This window comes from Natator depressus, chromosome 15, assembly GCF_965152275.1.
Source record: "Natator depressus isolate rNatDep1 chromosome 15, rNatDep2.hap1, whole genome shotgun sequence".
NCBI lineage: Eukaryota > Metazoa > Chordata > Testudines > Cheloniidae > Natator > Natator depressus.
In genome coordinates this window covers 14259005-14281155 of record NC_134248.1, presented here as the reverse complement: position 1 = coordinate 14281155, position 22151 = coordinate 14259005, and the positions used below count along the sequence as shown (strand labels likewise).

The window sequence follows — 22151 nt, the reverse complement described above, 5'->3', positions numbered from 1 at the left end:
GCTACGGGGGTTTGGAGGTTCCTGCTGCAGTGTGGCGGGAGGGTGGCAAACATTTAAAACCCTCTTGGGGTATAATGGGGCGGGCGGGAGGTGCAGATCTTTATTACCTTGGAAACGGTAGTAATGATAATCCTTCTGCTCTTCGCTCACAGCCCAGACAGCTGGAAACAGCACGTCCAGCAAGAGACAAGCCTGCAGGGCACACACCAGCGTTAAGCAATGAGCTACTGCTGTATTTGTGGTGTTGGGCTTTTCTTGCTGATTGATAGGAGAGATTACTAGACACCAGAACTTCAAAGAGGCCCTACTAGGGCATAATTAAGGCTAAGATTTTGTCATGGATATTTTAGTAAAAGTCACAGACAGGTCTCGGGCAATAAAGAAAAAAGTCATGGAAGCCCGTGACCTGTCCCTGACTTTTCCTAAAAATATCCATGACAAAATGGGAAGGGGCTGGGCAGCTGTGGGGTGGTGGGGAGCTGCAGGGGTCCCCCTGCCCCCTCCGGCAGCTGGGGAGCTGTGGGGATCTCAAGCGAGGAAGCTTCCATCAGCAGAGCTAGGCCGAGCTGCTGCAGCAATGGGCACGATGTAAATATGCTGAGTCAGACAGCCTTTAGCAGCGCAGTCTCTACTGAAATCCATGGAGGTTTCCCCACATGCCCCCTAGCGGGGCTCTTGGACTCCTCCAGCAAAACTCTTTGCCATGACACCAAGGAACACCAGTCTGTTCACCTGCAGTTTTACTCTTTGGCTCTTGAGCCACTGAACTTTGCCTTCTTACAGCTGATCTGGCAGCAGCAGGTTGACTAACTACATAGACTGTTCCCCCTCCATCCAGCTAAGGCCCTGGCCACAGCAGGTGAACCAGCAACGGTCATGGTGCCGCTAACAGACTTCTAGCGTTCTTCTGCTCTTGATGACCACCTGTGGTGCGTTCATGCCTATATCAGCTACCGAAGGGGTTATTCACAGCACAGCTTGACTTCCAAGATTCTCCCGGGGAAACAGATCTATCCATACTGATCAGGGAAACAAAGACCTCCTGGCAACGACGACATTTAAACACAGCACCTGGCGCAAGTGTAAGGCCTTTGCCAACTGCTGGGGCAGCTCGAGCCAAGTAAATGGAACGGGCTTGCTCAGCAATGAATTAGCACTCTCCCCCTCCCCAGTATCTGAAGTCATCCCAAGTACTTGCTGAGCCAATGCTCGGCAACAGGTGAAGGCTCTTCTAAACCCTTCACCCAAAACCCAGTTTGTTTGTCCTCTGCATTCCCTGAACAGAACGCTCATTCTAACTTAGAGCTCTCCTACCTGGGGTGGGAAGCTGTCCAGCCGGCAGCTCAGGATCTCCTTCTTGCAGCAAGTTAATAAACCCCTCGTAAGCACCAGTCTCTCTAAGCCGTCTGAACTCAGGACAGACGTCTCCACCTTCAGTTCCCCAAATCTCAGATCTCCTGGCCCTAGGGGAAAATCACCAAGTTAGGACAGAGCAAAGACTTATTCAGACACAGACTTTCAAACTGCAAATCAGCCTTATGTTTCTTAGGTTAACTTTAGTCCTTCACACCCATTAGTATTAATCGTAGCACGGGGGGCCAGAGCCAGGCACAGCGTGGGCAGACAGCTCAGAAATATGGCCCCTGCAACACAGGGCCTTCCCTGAGCAGACTCTCCCAGTCCCGCTCAACTGTGTGGCGGAGCCTGCCAAACTCAGTGTACGCTGCCTGCTCCAGCTTGGGAGGTGCAGAAATCAACGGTCCAGGCCCGTAACCTACTGTGCCACCTTGCCCTATGGACCAAGAGCCCCATATCTAGGCTTTGCTGGAGACTTCCTCCCATTCCTTCACCTAGGAAGGCAGAGCAGGCCTCTAGGGAACTGAGATCTGTTCCTAGTTCAGCCACTGACTCTGTCCGCTCGGGCAAGTCGCTTCCCCACCTTTGGAAAGCACCGTGAGATCAAGCGCTAACAAGGATCGTTACTAAAGATCACGCACGCACCTTGGTCGACTAGCTGGAAAAGGGTCAGCACGGCTCTGGCCCCTCTCTCTGGCTCAGCAGCAGTGTTCACCAGCATGCTCACGGCAGTGCCGGCCAGCAGGCGGGCGTCCTTGTTAGCTGTCTGAAGTCACCAAGGAAAAGGAAACTCACATTTTTAAAAAGCTTGTCTTTACAAAGTCATTTAAACACCACTTACTGCTCTCCCTGCAAACAAAAGGCATTTATAAAGCCACAGGGGGCGTGCTGCACTTTTGCAGCACATAGGGTGGACTGGATCCCTCTCATCACAACTCCCCCCCCCCGCTCTGCTGCATTCACACTTACGCTGCAGTGTACACATTGAAACACCACACCAACACGTGTATGTCACATGTACATGTGAATGTCTCCAGCTGTATAGGGTGGAGACACCCATTACCAGCAGCTGTCACCTAGCATGGCACTATCACTGCATTCTACCATGACTTCACTTTAGTGCAGTTGTTGTTCCCCCTCCACGGGAGCTGTGGATACTCAGCACCTCTCCGTATCAGGCAACTTTTGTGTAGGTGCCTATATTTGAAAACAGTGGCCTTGTGTTTTCTGCCTCAGTTTCCCCAAGGAAACCGTAAAGTGGAGCTAATAAAACTTGCCTCCCTGGTAGGAGTGCTGAGAGGTGAAATTAGATAAAGTTTGGAAACTGCTTTGAACAGGTAAAGCATTATCCTTATTTTTCTAACCAGGAACAACAACTCCTCTCAGATCCAGGCTGGCCTGGCTTCACGTGGGCTCAAACTCTCTGCAGCAGCTTGGCTGCTGTCTCATCTGTGCCACAGTTGGGCAGCTGCCCGGACTATAATCACCTGCCCCATGACGACTTGCAGCAGAGATCCCAAAATGCTCTGCAGGATTCCACTGTTCTCGGCTTCGCTCCACACCAGAGGCGACACTTCCTTGGGCATCGCCTGGAAAAGCTGCAGGCAGGTCTGAGGAAGTAAAAGGACAAAGCGCAACCCTCTGTCACCTGCTAGATCTTTTTCTTAACAGTTTGACAATGCGCCTCCCCCAACATAGGGGGGAACTTTTTCTTCCAACCCCTAAGTCCTGCTGTCTTACAGGGGGGAAGACACCAAATTCCAATGAATGTTTGGGTTTTTTAACCCCTTCAGTTCATGCCTCTCTTCCCCTAGTGCTGGTGGGAGTTACAGCATGTTACAGGCATCCAGAGGAGACTATAACCCCCAAGCGATGTGGATCTTACCTTGACTGTGATGTAGCTCCACTCCTCGCTCCGTGCCGTTGGGTCTTGCAGCACCAAATTCAACGTGGCAGCTACACGCAGCAGCAGTGGGGCTAGGCTGAGTCTCCAGTGGTGTCGGCCTAGGCTGCTGTCCTCTATGAACATGCAAACTGTGGACAGGGGAGAGAGAGGCGCACAGGGCATCGGATGCCAGGCACTGCAGCCCGAGATGCTGGGTTAAACACCTCAGAAGGTGGCCAGCAGCATCTATGTGCACCCTGCAGTGAGTTATGATCAAACAAACTGATCCAGACACCCATGCTCTTATGCAGGGCTGAGGAATCCTCTTCTCCCTGCCAGCTGGTTTGGGTCCCAAGCTTTGAGGCCGTACATTTGAGTTGAATCCCTCCCTGCAGAGGTGACTATCCCTGCTAACTCTCTCATGCGCGGAGATTCAGAGATGACTCTTCCCCTGCCGGTATTGTTACCTCATGAAAAGAGACAGGGAAAGGCCAAAGCAAATGAAGGCTCTAATCTCTCTATTCTTGGATGGTTATCTGGAGCTGGTGATTCCTAGTACTTATACCACTTTTCTTCATCAACTGTGTGTTAATTCATTCCCCCCACCCTGGGGAGGGAGGCGAGTATAATTCTCCCTATTTTATGTGTGGGGAAACTGAGGCACGGAAGTGCCATGACTTTCAGAAGGCTGCACAGAGTGCATGTCTTCATGCCCAGATCTTGCTGGGGATTTGCCCAGAAAAGCTCAGCCCACAGACAGCACCGGGCTTTTGGGCCCACATCTGTTGCCACTGATCTCAGTGGGAGAAGGCCAGGACATCGGTGACACTTCTGCTCGTCTCATTCCCCAGTCAGACTGAGTAGCAGACAAGAGAGTCAGGGACTTGTCTGAGGCTGGCACCGTGAATCGGTAGCTCAGCTCATGAGCGTCAGCATGGTCTGAACTCAGTTTCTTATTAACCACAGAGGTCTCCGTCGTGCATATTTGCATGCACGTGGTTCTGCGGGTTAGTGTCACGGCTTTCAAAGGGGGCAGGGGGAGTCTTTGAGACTGACCTGTCTGGAGGTCTCCTGGAGACAGCACCTGCAGGGAGAAGGAAGCGCAGGAACGTTTAACACTCATGGAGAGACAGCTGGTGCAGAATTGCAGCTCGAGGGACGCAATGTGTGCTAGGAGAGGTCTGAGGGGCAATTAGAACCTGAGCTCCCGAGCAAAGCATCTGCCAGCTGAGCTTAGAATCAAGCCTTCCTCCCAAACCATGGCACGCAGTTTTCCCCCACCCAAGGCAGCCCAGCCAGATCAGCGGGGCAGGGCTGAGACCCTCCGTTTGTCTCCAGGGTCCCAGGCCAGTGCGGCTGGGTGTTCTGCAGGAGTAGAGCTGACATACTCACCCCTAAGGGAACAAACTAATACACTTCAGCCAACTCCCTGAACTGTGACAGACTCTCTGCTTTCTCCCCCCACACTGACTATTGTCTGTAAACAGCTTCCTCCTTTTGAATCCACCTCTTCTTCCTGCCAAGTTCTCTTTGGGGTGGTACAAATCACAAAGACTTGCCATGTTTCAGTTCACTACCCAGGGGGGCCACCAACCCAGCACTGGGCTGAAACACTGTCAGCCGGAAGAGCAGGAGGCTGAATGTACAGAAGGCTGTTTTTATTTACACACAAAGATCTGGTGAACCCGCAACGCTGGGACAGGGAACAAAAAGAACCTCCAGGCCAGGTAACGGGGTATGTCCTAACACTGTCTCATTGTACAGGGGTAGATGTGAGCTTTGAAATACTATGGGAGTAAATACAAGGGTGCTAAGCAGCCTGAACTGGGCCTTTCCTGCCGCATTGCCATCCCCGGATCCAATGCTGCCCTGTGCACTAAGGCCCCAATCCTGCAATGCTAGCTCAGACCCGCTGACATCAACAGGACTCTGCACAGGCCTAGGGGTCCAAGCTGATGGATCCTGATGCGGGATCAGGGCCTCCCTTTGTCTTCTGTGCTGCTCTAAAGAGAACTGAGTTCCTCTCACCTGTTTGTACTCGGTCAGGCTGCTCATTAACTTATTCACTTCCTCAGCAACCAGGGATTCTTTACTTTCTGACAACTTCGTAACAATCTAGGGGGGGGAAAGGAAACCTCGAATGATCCAGGTGTTCCAGGATTGCATACAAATACCCAGACCAATATGCGTCTGTCTACACTGCAGTTGGCAGAGAGCCTCCCAGCCTAGGTAGACGGACCCACGCTAGCTCAGTTGGCGTGAGCACGCTAAAAATAGCAGCGTGGATGTTGCGGCTCTGGCAGCCGTTTGGGTTCTCCAGGCCACCGAACGCCCTGGACCTGAGACCAGGTGGCTATCCCGAGTGTCCAGCAGAGCCACAACATCCACCCTGATGTTTTTAGTGAGCTAGCTAGTGCAAGTCTGTGTACCGGGCTGGCTCTCAGCTGCAGTGTAGACATACTCTGTGCGCTCGCAATTGGGTCGATAATATGCTATTGAACCCAGACTTAGGATTTAGACACATCATAAACAGACCTTTGCCAAAGAGACCCGTGTGACCTCTTGAGTAAATGATGCGTGAATAAAACCAGCTGTGAAAGACTAAAAATGCACAACAAGAAGAGGTAGGGATTTCAGGAAAAGAATCCATTTGATAAATGCGTTAATGTTGTCAAGCACTGTGCCAGATATGGAAAGTTAAAGCTAACAGTCTGTCCAATGTCAGCAGGCTTTTTGTTAAATAGCTAAAATCAGCTTTAGCGTTTATTTTCAGTCAAGGGCACAAGTTACAACATTTGGCTCCAGCTCTAAACTTCCCCAGAGCTCAGGAGCTCTGGGGTTTTAGTTCAGGCCCCTCCCTGGGCTTGTCTACACAGCCCTGCAGTTTGGACTATGGATAGGCACATTGCAGCGCACACTCCGAAGTCCTTCAAAGAGGACTATGTTAATGCGAACTAGGTACCTTTTAGTCTGTGTCCGCAGCATCCATAGGGGGCAGTTACAGCATCGCGCTTCGATGCGCACTGTAATTTGCCTCTCCAGACTACAGGGCCATGTAGCCATAGCCTCTGTTCTGCCTTTTATTATATGTATTTATTCTCTTACATAATGAAAGAGCTGAAGAAGAGCTCTGTGTAGCTCAAAAGCTTCTCTCTTTCACCATCAGAAGTGGGTCCAGTAAAAGATATTACTTCTCCCACCTTGTCTCTATAATGAAAGAGAGACTGGACAGAACAGTGATTTCCCCACTTGCTGGCTCTCCTCCTCATGTTTAGCTGCTAAACTCACAGATTTTGTAGGCCAGAAATGCATCACAATGGTTATCTAGTCTAAGCTCTTACGTAACACAGGTCAGAGAATTCCACCCAGTAATCAAGGCACTGAGTCCCAATCACCTGTGGTTAAATTACATTACAAAGTTAAAAACAAATGAAATACTTTCCCTAATATTCATTTTCCACATAGCAATGGCTGTAGGAGTTGCCACAGAATGTTCTTTGATTGCAAATGAAAGGCAGGGTAGTCTGCACAGTGGTGAATGGGAAGATGGGGTGGCCTGGGCAGTTGTGAATGGGAAGAGGGTGTCCATGAGCCAATGGGATCTATGTTGCTAGAGCCCTGATACAAAAGTCAAGTGTAGGTAGCTAAGCAAAGGGACAAGTCTCTGTTTTTATTCTTGGTTTTCCCAGAGGGAAGGCACAAGCTGTAACCTTTATTCCCAGGGAAACTCAGTTAAGATTCAACATCTAGTTTGCAGTAAGGTTCTTCGTGTAGACTGAGTCACAAGATCACCCCGTAAGTGAATGGCCCAGGCAGGTACCAGTCTCAGTTCCGCGTGGCAGGAGCCCAGCCGTCTAATTCCTAGCTCTGACTTGCTGTGGGACCTTGGGTAAGTCACTTACTGTTGCTGTAGTTCCGTTTCCTCATCTGTAAAATGGGGATCATAACACCTGTCTACCTAATGCTCTTGTGAGCATCCCTGACTGTACAGATACGCCTATACTCCAGTTAAAAATCCAGGGCTATCCCATGACAGCTGACTCAGGCTCAGGGGCTTAGGCTAAGGGGCTGTTTAATTGTGGTGTACACGTTTGGGCTAGAGCCCAGGCTCTAGGATCCTGCAAGGTAGGAGGGTCCCAGAGCTCAGGCTACAGCCTAAGCCTCAACTTTTACACTGCAATTCAACACCCAGCCCAGCCCGAGTCAGCTGGCATGGGCTAGCCCCGGGGTGTCTAACTGCAGTGTCGCCACCCCTGCCAGGTCACCGAGAACAGGTGCTGTAGAGGCCCTGCGTTTATTATTTTGCAGACGCCCCTGCAAACAAGGGAAGTGACTGCTGTAGAGCAAACTGTGGCATAACTTTGCAGCCTGACCCCCTACCCACCCAGATGAATGGAGCGGCCACTGTCTAACATGATTTACCTGCTCGAGTTTATGGAAGGAGCTGGAACTGCTGGTCGTCTCCATCTGGAAAGCAAGCACGCAGCGCACTAGGGGAAGCACGTCAGCATCCTCTAGCTCCCGTAATCCCTTGCTCATCTCCTGAAAGAGCAGCAGTGCCTCCTCCAGATTTTTATCTTTACACCTCTTCACAGAACCCCTGGCAAAATGAAACCCAGGATTGTCATGTCAATGCTGACTTGCTCCAAACACCTCCAGCTGAGAAAGGGGAAGAGTTCAGACTGCAGTTATGGTCAGTATGGTCATGGAGCGGGGCAGGGAAAACTACAGTGCTTTATATGCCTGGCTTTTGCTTAGCACCCACCCCAATAGTATGTATCGCGTGCATGTTTAAATTACGTTTATTCATTTAAATGCATTGGTCTAGATTTTCATAAGTGACTAGTGCTTTATAGGTTCTTCACTTGTTTCCTCACCAAAACCATCTGATGTTCCACCATTTGCTTTAAAAGATGCTAACACATATACAAAGGCTGGGGCCAAGGTTGGTAAAAATAAAATAATTCTGCAAAATCTCTAGATAAGAAACAGAAGAGGGGAGATGAATAAGATCAGACTTGCCCTGTGTAATGCAAATACAGCGCTAGGAAATGATCAGGGCCCAATGTCACTGAATAGAAGAGAAGCAGTTAAATTTCATTCTGCTTTATAGCACCAGTCTTGTAAAACAAAAAATCAACCAAAGCCCCCCATATAACCACAGATATAAATATATAAACCAAGCCACATCTCCAGCGTGAACACAGCAAGGAACCCCATCAGGGGAAGAGGAGAGTGACTCTCCTCACAAAGGATCCCCTTATCCTGGGCTTGGATCCACAGACGTGCACCATATAGCAAGGCTGATTTTGGCAGGAATCTGTGGACCCACTTGCAGGATGGGAGTCTACATTAGAAACAGATCAATATCTCAAGTATCAGGGGGTAGCCGTATTCGTCTGTATCCACAAAAACAACAAGGAGTCCGGTGGCACCTTAAAGACTAACAGATTTATTTGGGCAAATCTGAAGAAGTGGATTTTTTACCCACGAAAGCTTATGCCCAAATAAATCAGTTAGTCTTTAAGGTGCCACCGGACTCCTTGTTGTTTTTGCAGATCAATATCTGAACCAGAATAACGTGCAACAGTGGAAATGAGTAGTTGCAGGCTGAAAACTAGCATCGTTTTGTTTTGCATAAGACTGTGGCTATAGCCCAAACACAGGACTTTAGCGGGGTGCTGCTGGCTCGCTCTCACTTTCCAGTCAGACTCAGGGATAACAATGCTTAGTTGGAGGTGGGAGAGAAGGGAAAGTGAAAGAGGAATAAAACTGATTGAGTTACCCTCCTTCCCTACAGAACTAGTTTAGCCAGGACATCCACATGTCCCCTTTAGTTGCCTGCACACTGATTATTCTTTTACTTGCTTTCAGTCCTTGCATTTCTGTCATTTCCATCTCTCTCTCTCTCAGCTGTCACACAGCGGGTTAGTGCATGTAGTTTTTATACCTCTGAAGAGCTGGCCTGGGTAGAGGTCTGGTTAAAATAGCAAGTGAAATGATTGTGGTTTCAGACTAACTACTGACAGACTTCACATCACACACACAGGGTCAGGAAGTCTGTGCAGTGAGGAGACAAGGGGGCTGCGGGTCAAAATGAGAGGCTGTGGCACGGCAAGTCAGTACAGGGGTGTGCTGGCAGTCATGGTGAGAAGGGGCCAGGACTGGAAACGCAGGGGGTGCTGAGGCTCAGGATTGAAACGCAGTGGCAGAGAGTCCGGAATAGCCCGTGCTGTAAGGCAGAAGAGAAGTGAACTTTGTACTAAGCCTTGCACAACACCCACCTGCACTGCTCAGCTCTAGCCAGGCCCTCACTTTCAGGAACGCACGTATTTAACCCACATTTACCCAGCAACTAAAACAAGGAGAAGTGTTGAACTGGCAGCTCCTTGAGGCAGGGACTGTTTTTCTGTTCTGTGTTTGTACAGCGCCCAGCAAAAGGGGGTCCAGGGCCCTGCCTAGACTATCTAGACACGACAGTAATACAAACAATTAATCCTGAAGAATGGTTACAGAACAAACACTTTTGATCCTTAAAGGGAAGTTACATTTGGCCCCGGAGTTAAACCTGCTAGAAACTTTCCCACCATGAAAACAATCCACAGAAATCAGTTTTTCTCAAGGAAACAGACGCCCGCTCCGTGTGCGGCCCCAACCACGGGAGCAATGAAACCTGACAGACAGAGCGACTCTAAACCCAAGTGAGACCCAGTCCACCGACCCTTCCCGGTCCCCGCGGCCAGCGCTGCAGGAAGCGGGGACAGCGCATCAAAGGGGACAACGAGCTGGATGTCAAGGCGGGCTCGCCCACGTTGCTGTGCTAGCAAAGCAGGTAACACCCCAGCTTCTTACCACAGGGCTTTGGGTTTCAGTGGAGTGACTCTTTAAGCGGCCATGAACCAGTCACCTGGGGCCAAACTGTCACAGGCCATTGCCAGGCGATAGGAGAGACCCTCCCCCACCCCCGCACCTTCGCTGTGCAACCTGGGCAGAAGCCCGAGCGCTGGGGGGCACGGAAGGAAGCGGGCAGGGCGCCCGGGCGCGGAGCGGGGCAGAGCCCTGGCGCCAGGGACCGCCGGCAAGGGGCGCACGCCCCGTCCCGGCTTCTGCCCCCGGCCCCCTGCCTGGAGCGCCAGCACGCTGCGGGGGAGATGCTCTCCAATGGACCCCCCACGGCAGAAGGGGGCTAACCGCCCCCCCCCGGTTCCCCCCCCCCAGGAGCGGGCCCCCTGCAGCCGGGCGCCCGCCACTCACCCTGCGAACTGCTCCAGCTTCTCCAGGAAGGCGAGCACTGCCCGGCACAGGTCCTGCAGCGGCTCGCTCCGCCCGAGCCCCCGGTAGAAGGCAAGGCAGGCCTGGGCCTCCTGCGCCGCGCCCATGGCTCGCGGCGCGGCGCGGCCCGGCCCGGCCCGGGCGGCGGGGAAGCGAGCCGGGCTGCCCCGGGGGATCTAGCGCCGCACGTGGGGCTTGGCAGCTCCGGGCCGGGGGCGCACTCAGCGGCGGCGGCCACCATAGAGTCGGGCGGAGACTGGGGCCGTGCCGCCCGGCTGCCGCCGTCACGGGCAGGCTCTGCCCTGCGGGCGCGCCAGCCCCATCTAGTGCTGCCGGGGGTCTAGCCGGGCTGCAGGGAGCGGCCGCGGCTCCCCCGGCCCGGCCCGGCTCGGCTCGGCTCGGCGGCGGCCGCCGCTGGAGACCGGCCGGGCTGGGGAACGCCGTGGGCGCGGCTCCGCTCCTCTTCGCACGGCTGGGCTGTGGTCCCCGTCACGCGTGCTCCTGCCTGGGCTCCCCTGACAGCTGCTGTGTGGTTGGAGGGGCTGGCTAACCTCGGGCAGTGGTTGTCAACCTGTGGTCCCCGGGGGCCCACAGACTATGCCTCAGGTTTCCAAAGGGGCCCGCACCGCCATTTGAAATGTCTTCGGGGGTCTGCAAAGGAAAAAGGTTTGACTACCACTGAGGTAGGGGAACTGAAAATCCATGTTACCTAACGGGCTTTAAAATGCGGAGGGGGCAGGCTGTGTTTGAACACCACTTACCCGGTTTGGGGTTTTAACATGTGTGAAAACACAACTTGCTCTGTCCAGATTACGATTTTAAAGCAGGGTGGTTAACATGGATTTTTTTAAAAAACACAGTTTATCTTAGTCTAATGACAGGTTTCAGAGTAGCAGCCGTGTGTGTTAGTCTGCATTCGCAAAAAGAAAAGGAGGACTTGTGGCACCTTAGAGACTAACCAATTTATTTGAGCATCAGCATTCGTGAGCTACAGCTTCATGCATCCGATGAAGTGAGCTGTAGCTCAGGAAAGCTGATGCTCAAATAAATTGGTTAGTGTCTAAGGCGCCACAAGTCCTCCTTTTCTTTTATCCTAGTCTAGACAGTCCCTGAATGGGAAAAGACAAGGCTCCTGATTGAGAGCTCACTCCAGTGAAGTCAGTGCAGGTAAAATTTCAGTGCTTTGCAGTAGGGAGGAGCCTGTAGGCGAGATACTTTCACAAAGGCTTTTAAGGCACCAGAAATATTTCCCAGCGGGTTGTTTGCTGGAGTTTGTGCTTTCATTGTGTGTCGACTGTGAGCCTTTTTATTAAGGACCAAGAGCGCAGCGGGGTGATGAGAGTGCAGCTGGTGTAGTTGACAGAGCATCCCATGGAGGGGCAAGAAGGGCCTAGGGAGAGGGTAACAGGATGAAGGACTTAATTCATCATGGGTGCTACAAGTGATCAGCATCAGTGAGAGCCTTCTAGACACTGGAGGAGCTGGGGCATTGGTGTGAGGTGCTGAGTGATCACACTGCAATTGTTGCTGTCCGGCCTACTGTGTTCTTGATTAACTCAAGTTAAACATTCTTAGCAGCATCTAGCAATGGAAGAATTAATTCACTATTACAGACTCTAGGGCTCTGTTTCTTCCCATTTTACCCCAGGGATTTTTTCATTATATATCAAAGGCTTTCTTTAGGTCAAAGACCAGCAGAATGTTCCAGGGCAGGGAGAACAAACCAAAGCCCATCTCCAAGTTCACTGGATACTTTGCACTAAATTCTCATTGGTAAAATGCAGATATGTTTCCCAGTGCAGCTAAGTGCAAACAGGGCTCTTGAAACATAGAAAGGCATACACACACACGTGTGTGTGTCAAACCAAGTGCTTTCTTGAAGTGATTCAGACTGAAAAATCTGACTTATAATGCTTGCATCGCTGTTGTGTGAGAGCATCTCGTCGTCATTAACGATAGTATCCTCAGAACACACCTGTGAGACAGGAAAGCATTCTTCTTTCACAGATGGAGAATGGAGACACAGAGAGATGAAATGGTTTGCCCAAGATCATACAGGAAGATGGCAGCAGAGCAAGGAATTAAGCCCTAATCTCCTGAATTCCAGGTCAGTGCCTTAACCACAAGACCATCTCTCCAGTATGTTGTGTCTCTGCTCAGTGCATGATAGCTCTTTCTCAGTGTAACACTGATAGAAAGGCACTTTTCATCTACACTTACAAGGATCATCTCATTATACCCAAACTGATACTCCCTCTCAGATTTAACCTCTCATTCCAACACAGCGATGAATGGTCTGTTTGAATTCCATGTGTTAGTCACTGGATTGGAATTAAGCCCATACTGAACAAGTTGGTTTTAGTGAGGCGGATTCTGCAGTCTTCTTGCAAAACACATGCTGTTCAATCTGTTTGTGAACAATGAATAATGGCTGTTATGGTGGGTTTCATCAGTTGCTGCATAGGATGGTCATATTAAACATTTGCACAGTTGTATTCCGTTGTGCACCCTGTTATATTAAGAATTGTGTGTGAACTGGCAGATTTGTAATCAAAATAAAGACATGTTGAACCACAGCTATTCTCCTGGGCAAAAATACCTGATCCCTTCTGAAGTTCACTGTAGCTCATCACAACTGCTATATCAAACATACACAAAACTTAAGAGCAGACAGTTAAGGTTGCTAAGGGCAAATAATACCCATCTCAAAATGCAAGAAGTAGAGAGTAATGCCATGCTGTGCCTTCTCTCTTGCCCTTTCTCTCACACACAACACGACAGCATAAAAAAATGAATAGTAATTGACAACAGTCACCAAGCTGAGGTCCAGACAATACCCCTCAACAGGGAAAAGCCTATGGAAACTGGCACCTCAGATTTCTGCTGCTCAGTTGGGAACCAGATTGATGATGGGAAATCCATCAAAACGGGTGGTGTGGGAGCTGCCTGATCTTTTGCAGGGATTAGTGATCAAGGTGGCCAATATTCCTGAGATCACTGATGAATTTAAATAGTTGGGTTTCCCATATGGCGGTGGAGCATCCAATGAAGTGAGCTGTAGCTCATGAAAGCTTATGCTCAAATAAATTTGTTAGTCTCTAAGGTGCCACAAGTACTCCTTTTCTTTTTACTAAAGGAACCAGTTTTTCCATTCTGTCCTCCCTGTCAGGTACAAAAATACATTAACAGGACAGGATACTATTACATGGTGTTCTAGATCTTATGTGATCATGACAAGAAGTTGATGGACATCTGCCACGTGGCCTAGAAAAGTCTGTGATGTGAGAACTTTTAAGATCTTTAGGTTCTTCCAGAGAGGACAGAATGAAACACAATAGTGACATTGATGGTGGGCAGGTTCTCACTGTGATCTGTAGGGTCCCAGAGTACCCACGATCCATGCTGAGATGGTTGAGCAGGCCAAGCGAAATCTCTGCTCCTGGCTGGCACATTGGTGAGGTCTGTGCCAAGATGGCTGAGCAGTTAGCAGGGAAGTGTCACTCACAGAGACAAGGTCAGTAACCAACGACATGGAACCAGGGAGATGTGTGTCATGTTTTTCAAAGCTCTCCCTTCCCTTCTGAGTGCGGGGCCCCTATTCCCACAGATTGCAGAGCCAACAGGAACGTTTTGTAGGAGCTGTCTCAGTCAGAAGGGAAGGCAAGGTTTCCCCATAGCAACAGGGAGGAAGAAATTCCTGCTCCTGGCCAGGAAATAGACAGGGTCTGTGTCCAGCTGTTGGAGAAGGCTGCAGAGCACCTCCCATTCCTCTCAGGGTTGTCTTACCTATCATGCCTCCGTTGCTGGAAAAGGCTCTGACTGCGCCCTCCTCAGATATCCTCATGATAGGATCCTCTGTCTCCATGTTGAATCATATTAAAGAAGTTCTGTATTAAAATCACAAATGAGTTTGATTCCCCATAGTTTAAATTCCAGGGTATTACTAATTAAGAGGTCTCTTGGTTTTTGGTACTGTTTCTCTCCCTCTATGTGTGAAACTTGCAAGCTGCTAATTGTGTTAGTACATTCTAAGACAGAGTCTGTTCTCAAAGCAATTCTTTGTAACAACAACTACTCACACAGAGAGAGACTCAAAGCAATACTCTGTAACAACAGAAAACAGCACCCAGAGACTCCCCGACTTTTGTTGTATTCATCTCGCTTTGTTAACAATTGCGATTAAAATGGAGATAGAGAATGTATGTGGATGGATGCTTGGTGTGGATAATAACTGAATGATCAGGGAAGTGACAGCCTAAGAATCCCGTATCCATCGGCTGAAGAAGGTGTCAAGTGGAAATAACCAGAGGACCCCTGAAGGGCAGACTGGAATCCAACCAACAGCCTCAAGAATGGGAGAAGCAAAGAACAAGACAACATCTGGCAGCACGGAGCCGTCAGGAATGTGCCATCTGCTGATTGATTCAGCAACAGCATGATGAAGCAATTCCCATAGAGTGGCATAGGAAGAAATTCCTATAAAAATGGACTCTAGAAAGTGAGAACTTTGGGGTCTGATTCTGCAAACCAACTTCCAGGAGCATCAGATGAGCACCTGACAAGGCCCTGCTCCCTTCTCATGTCCAGGCCACCTGGCCAGTGGCTTGGCATGAGCAGCTCTAAGGCTGGTAACTATGATAACAACCTTGCAGAACCTGTGTGTGTGTGTGTGTGTGTGTGTGTATATGAATGAATGAATGTGTGAATAAATATGAAATTGAATGGAATGTTATAGCTATAACTAACTGCTTACTATGATTCTTTGTGTATTCACAATAAATGTGGCATTTTGCCTTTTCCCCTTTAATAAGATCCTGCTGGTTTTTACTTTATTGGTATAATATTTAGCCCCTTCCACTCTTCCCACTGTGCGGTCAACCCCCACTCAGTGAAGACCCAGCTGCAGGAGGTTGTGTGATACAAATCTCCTTCTCCATGGCAAGAGCTTTCCTCCTCTCGCCTTCCAGCCTCCAGGGCTCCCATAGGAGGTGGTAGACATGCCGGGCACATGCCTCCATCCTGTCCTTGTCACAGTTCCTGGGTGAACGGCATCGCTGACCCCTCCTGGTCTCGTGGAGTGCACCACCTCCCAGGTCTCAAGCCTCTGGCCACCACCTGGCTCTGGGTGGAATCATTCAATTCTCCACCCTCAGACCGAGCCTGGGGTTGCAGTCCCATGGTACTAGCCATGATTACCTCAGCAGGTGTAACTTAGGCTCACACTCTGCGGTTCTGTTCCCTCTGAGAGCAATGCCAGTAGTTAATATAGTTACCAGATGGCCTCCTTAAAGCAAAGTATTTATATAGAACACAAGCATTTCAGATAAAATATGCCTTAAAAACAATACAGCAGACTGGACACATTTTCCCTAAGACTTACCGTTCCCTGGAAGGCCCATTTCTTTAGATGCCTCTATCAGCCTGCCTCCCTAGACAGATGCTGACAAATGACCCTCCTCTCCTCCCACTGAGAAGTGCTTTTTAACTCTGCAGTGTTCTTATGCTCGCCAAGTTCCCAGCCTGGCAAAACAAGGGTGCTTCCTGGGAAACAGGATCCTTGAAGCTGATACCTTCAAGCCCTAGAAGGTCATCCAGGAGTTCCTGGACCAGTGCTCTTTGTGAGCTGCTGAAGAAACTCACTGCTTTCCCCCCGACATTCAGGTAAAGAGAATGGGCCAGATCCACCACTGGTGGAAATCGGTGTCATTCCATTGACTGTAGGTGCTGGTTGGGATAGCTCAACTCTTAGTCTGATCAACTGGGACGATCATGTGGAAAATGGCATCTTGCTGTAACTGGTAGTGACTGTTACTTCTTGGGATGGCCACAGACTAATCCCAGTCTGCAGCTTGCAGCTACATTTGTTATATTCGCTGTCCTGCTTTACAAATTAACGTGGAAGCACAATTCTAATGACTGCAGACATCAGCTCCCTCGAATATTTGTTTTATACTAGTGAAAGTGCACTAATTTCACTGGTGTTACCTCGAGTAAACCAAGGATAAGTGAGTGGAGCCTCAGGCCCTACGTGCATGATTCTCTACTGACTTGAACCTTGTGTAGTTACTACACCTGTGCGAAGTGGGGGCAGAGCAGTACCAAGTCAGAACTCTCTGCTCACGGGTGTGCTAGCCCTGGCATTGTACGTCCGCTTCCCACAGGTGTAAATGGCTACCCGAGGCACAAGGCAGGGCAGAATCCGGCCCAGGGTCTGGTGGTGTCCAAGCTGCGTGAATCTGGCTCAAACAGCCCTTGTTCTGTCGACAGAAGGCATGGGAGGGAAGGGGGCATTTTTCTCTCGTTTCCCCATAGGGGGGATTTTTAAAACCTATAAATTCACTTTTGACAAATGAATGGCTAAAGCAGATTAACCTTTTTGTTAATCCTCTATAATGGCTTTCGAATCTCCTTAACCAATAAGAAAGCGATAAGAGCCCGTTTCTTCTTCTTTTTATCTAGATCTACATTGTTCCCCCTTGTCTATTTTTTTTCTTGTTTTATTTTCCTTTTCTTTTCTCATATGAAATAGCCCTGAGATCTTATCTCTGCAGAGGCTCAGTAAACAGAACATCAATAATCCCTTCCTTTTATTCCCTGCCGGTAACAGGGTGCAAAGAAGTGTCTGCCGATTGGGATTTGATTACCAGCTGCTATCGAAAGTCTCTTTGTAAGATCTGCGTGCTAAATCCCATAATTCTTTGATAAAAGAAGTATTACCAGTCCATTTTCTGAAGTGAAAGGTATGGGGGGAATGAAAGAAAGCAATCAGCAGAGATACTAATAGGCTAAGTGCGTGTGTCTGTGTGGTGGAAAGGCAGGGACGACAAGGGGAAGCTGGGGAAAGAAGCCCTTTGTTACAGACGGGAAATAGGAATTAATCCGTTTCAGGGTGCATGATTATGACAGCTAAAACCACAAAGGGTAAGATTCTGCTCACACTTACACCAGTTTCAATGCCTTTAGTCCAGATTGACACGCATGCATCTAAGAGCAGTATCTGGACAAGATTCTCCTGATGTTTGTTCTGTGCTTCAGTGTTTTGTAAAAGGGAACTTATAATAATAAACTCCTGTATAGTGGGCCTAATTCTCCACTGCCTTGCATCTTGTGTAGTGTCTTACACCTGTGTAAAGTAGGTAAGAATATAAGAAAGGCCATATTGGGTCAGACCAATGGTCCGTCTAGCCCAGGATCCTGTCTTTTGACAGTGGCCAGTGCCAGGTGCTTCAGAGGGAATGAACAGAACAGGGCACTTATCAAATGATCCATCCCCTGTCGTCCAGTGCCAGCATCTAGAAGTCAGAGGCTTAGGGACACCCAGAGCATGGGGTTGCATCCCTGGCCATCTTGGCTAATAGCTACTGATGGACCTGAACTGAACTAATTGTTTTTTGAATCCAGTTATAGTTTTGGCCTTCACAACATCCCCTGGCAATGAGTTCCAGAGTTTGACTGTGTGTTGTGTGAAGAAGTACTTCCTAATGTTTATTTTAAACCTGCTTCTGTTAATTTAATTGGGTCTTGTGTTATGTGAAGGGGTAAATAACACTTCCCTATTCACTTTCTCCACACCAGTCATGATTTTATAGAGCTCTCTCATATCTGCCCTTCATCGTCCTTTTTCCAAGATGAACAGTCCCCTGTCTTTTTAATCTCTCCTCAGTTGGAAGCTGTTCTATACCCCTGATCATTTCTGTTGATTACAAACCCTACCAATGAAATTCTCCTCACACCCCAATCCCACTATGTTTACAGAATTATAGAACAGAGTTCTTGTAATACATGATTCCAATACAGAGTAGCAGAGGGAGAAGGATATTAAGAGGTAAAGAAAGGAAAAGGAGCAAAGATACTTACATACTTGAGCCAAAAGATCTGTGTTTTCTAGGGAGATTTGAAAAGAAAGGGAGACTCAATTGGCAGAAAGCTATAGGGAGGCTTCCTCAGATATCAGGAGTGGAAGAGGAGAAGGTTTTCACTCCGTCAGTGATCAGATAGTGAGGAGAGTCAGAGAGAAAGTAGGTGTAGAGATGAGAAAGTAGATGAGAGAAAGGAGACAGATGGGTAGTAGAGAGGGAGAAGGTTCATGAGGTATGTGGATGGAGTGGCTCTCAAGAAGGCTCAAACATGGAGAGATTTCCCAGGGTAATGCCAGAGGGCTTCTCTTTCCTGGAGAACCCTCTGTTCAGTACAAATTCACTCTGAGGGTATGTCTACACTGGCTGAGTTACAGCGCTGGTAGTTACAGCGCGGCTCAGAGAGCGCTAAAGGGAAACCGCCCTTGTGTGTTCACACTGTCAGCTGTCTGCACAATAGTGTGTTCACACTTGTGGCACTTGCAGCGGCATTCGGAGCGGTGCACTCTGGGCAGCTATCCCACGGAGCCTCTCTTCCTCTTCTGCCGCTAAGAGTTGTGGGAAGGCGGAGGGGGTCGGGTCCTGTCCCAATGCCCCGTGATGCATTGCTTCGCATCCCAGCAATCCCTGTGCTTCCGTCTGCATTTGGCACCATCTTTCAACGGTTTGTGAACGCACGCTCTGCTCTGCCTCTTCGGGCTGCAGGAACAGATCCCGCACTGTTGACCAATGTGCTGCTCGCTCTCACTAACACTTTCCTGAACTTCAGGAGACTTTAAAATATTTCAAAAGGAAAAGTTGATGCCAGTAATGTAAGTGCACTGTAACAAATATGGCCCCAGAAATGTGAATTACTGTTATACAGAATTACCCAGAAATTCAGGTATTTGTAAGAGAAAATGTATTCACCCCACACAGGAGAAAAAAAGAATCTAAGAAGTGAGGGGAGGATTTCTTCAGCCCTTCACATAAATGTGTCTCTGGACAGCCAGGAGAGAGCCTATTAACCACCCTTAATACATCTGAGACATGGCGTTCTCCTTTACGCAATTTGCTTTGAGTCAGTGAACGGAACTATCAGTACTCAATGGGAAGACGTCATATAGCATTGCCTGAAAAAATGTAAGGAACTGGCCTTTATAAAAGTTTTGTTTTGGTGGATCAAAGTTGTATGTAAAAGGAAATTGACCAAAATGTTAATCAAACCTTGGGCAAGGTGCTATTTTTCCCATGGGGAGTCCTGTTAGGAAAAGCAAGGAGGTTATGCTAATATTTACTTGAAGGAAATAGTGAGAGAGTGAAGCAGTGAGAATATTTGTAATCAAGTGTACTTTTATTTATTACACGTCAGGTGAAATATACCTATACTGGAAAAGGCAGTAATAAAGAGACACTGAAATCGAGTAATGGGTTACACAGGAACTTGGTTATAGAGCTAGTCATCAGAGAGGCCTGGTTAACTGCTTGATTAGTATAATTACATAGACACAGCTCAACAGTTCATATAAGGATCTTACTAGCATCACTGACTAAGAAAACGGAAAGTGGAAGATCTATACAGCTGTTTCATCCTGATGGAGAAAACCGTTTTCTTAAGTGACTTTATACTGCTGCATAAAGAACGAAAAGAATTTAAAGAATTTAAATTTAAAGAATTTTGCAAAGGATTGTTAAGCGGTTTGCATAGATGACCTTGAGAACTTTAAAATGGACATTTGTAAATTGTCCCTTAAAAATGCTGAGAGAAACTGCAACTTGAAGGACAAAGAGAAATATGCAATGCTGACCAAAGGACAACATCCAGAAGATGACCATGGAAAACATCTTGTGAAGACAGGCTGTTGACCATAACCTGATATGAGAGGGTTTAAGGTCTTTGGTGTCACTCTTAAAAAATGTCTGCAAACTGCTGTGGCCAAGATGTTTTGCACTTTAGGATTATGGATTTTTCCAGGGATAAACACACTGAGCAATAGGAAGCAACTACCAAAAATAAATAAATACATTAAATAAAATTAAAGAAAAATAATTACAATAAAATAAAAAATCTGAAGAGGGTTCCCTGTTTTCTCACTGGATGGTGAGACGATGACTTATGGGTCATGACTTATGTTCTGTTGGGTCATTTTAGATTTTTGTAAGAAGAATGAATTGTGTCCTGATTGGTCCACATCCGCTTTTTGAAAGTGACCAGCCCAGTGGACAACTTCCTAATTGGATAAAAGAGACTGATTTTGTTAACCACTTCACTTCCTGAAAGCCAAAAAATCTGTGTGGGAGAAGACTGAGATTTCAGACTGGCCATGTGAGGTGTCCTCCTGATGACATCAAGTACCTATACTGGATAAGCACCTTTTACTTTCTCTCTCTCTCCCCCAGCTTATTCATGTTTCCTATTAGCAAAACCAGAATAAGAGCATTCTATCTGTCATCTGCTTCATCTGCTGTGCAGTAACAGTTCCAGCACTGCCCTGTAACTAAGTTGACCTCTGGGTTGACCTAATCTGGTACCACGATCCCAGCACCATTGACATGACACTGAGGGTCCCCAGTCCCTCTGGCTCATCCTACTTTGGTGATGAGGCTCCATGCCACCAACACAGCACAGAGGGGCCTTAACCCCTCTGGGTCGACCTAATCTGACACCACTGACACAGTACTAAAGTCCCTGGATCCCCTCCCCTGTGCTGATGTGACAGAATGGAGCAGCAAATCTAATTCCAGATGTGTGAAGAGAGAGTGACACCATTCATGACCAATTGCAACAGACTCCAGGAAGTGAAAAGGCCAAATGAAGGCAGGATCCCACCTTTGGCCTTGTGTGTCAAGCTGTAGGGCCCGAAGCATCTGAAAAGAGAATACTTGATCCGTAACAGGTGATACTGAAAAAAGTAGAGAGACTTTGGGAAAGAACTACTGGTGGCTCATTGTCTGTGGCCATATCTTGTGCCTTGATCCCATTAGTTTTGATGAGCTAAATGGAGCAAGCTGCAATGGTACCTAGATGGGAGACCTTCAAGAAATAATTAATTCTCTCTTAGCTATTATTCACCCAATGCCTTGGCATGGTCTGGGAGGCACAGTGCAGCAGACGGTGTTATTTTTAGATGAGACACTGTTGCCGGTTCTTGTGATTGTATTGCAAGTCTCGTGATATCTGACATTTTTCTGAAAGCGTCAGTTCCTGGAGCCAACTTATCATGTAAGAATCCCAGCTTTCATTTAATAAAGCAAAGTTTCTAGCCCTCAGGGCTGCAGAGAAAAGCTTCAAAATATGACACCCTCCTCCCAACAGCTCAAAAACAAGAAGGCAAATAGAAAGAACCCAAAATGTAATACTTGTAAAATCTCATGATATTTGGGACTGTGACGGGATTTTTGAACGCTCGTGGTTGACAATACTGGACATAAGGCTGTGACTACATCCTGGTCATTAAAGATCCCATGGCATATTTTGTAAGAACAGAATGTTAACTCTGGTGTCATGGCCCAGTTTAAGTGACTGGAGTGTCTAGCTCCCTAAATTCTCCCTGCAGTTCAGTATTCATCATCACTTCTTCTCAGCTTCAATGTGGTATGGCGATGCCCTGGGATAAAGCTGACATGTTCCACCTCAATGGTGGGTGAGTGAGATGAGCCCTTTTACATACCACTTGCCTACATCACAGGAGTGTTGTGAGCAATGTTCCCTCTAATTTTTGACAGGCCGTGTGCGCAAAAAATTTCTTCTGTGCAAACTGTTGGGCTTCTGTGCAAATGTTTGTGCATGTGGGGTTTCGCCG

General features: G+C 48.2%; 1 protein-coding gene across 1 annotated transcript in view; it reads right to left on the bottom strand.

The window, feature by feature from the left end:
• The window catches only part of LOC141999555 (tRNA (32-2'-O)-methyltransferase regulator THADA-like), a 38256-nt gene extending 27636 nt beyond the window's left edge, over window positions 1–10620 (bottom strand). The window contains exons 1-9 of the mRNA XM_074973116.1: window positions 10496–10620; window positions 7664–7841; window positions 5270–5356; window positions 4298–4325; window positions 3242–3390; window positions 2844–2966; window positions 2002–2122; window positions 1315–1463; window positions 108–192 (exon numbers count right to left, since the gene is read on the bottom strand). Of these exons, the coding sequence (XP_074829217.1) occupies window positions 108–192; window positions 1315–1463; window positions 2002–2122; window positions 2844–2966; window positions 3242–3390; window positions 4298–4325; window positions 5270–5356; window positions 7664–7841; window positions 10496–10620 (1045 nt within the window). The remainder of the gene's footprint in view (window positions 1–107; window positions 193–1314; window positions 1464–2001; window positions 2123–2843; window positions 2967–3241; window positions 3391–4297; window positions 4326–5269; window positions 5357–7663; window positions 7842–10495) is intronic.
• Window positions 10621–22151: the final 11531 nt, after the last annotated feature.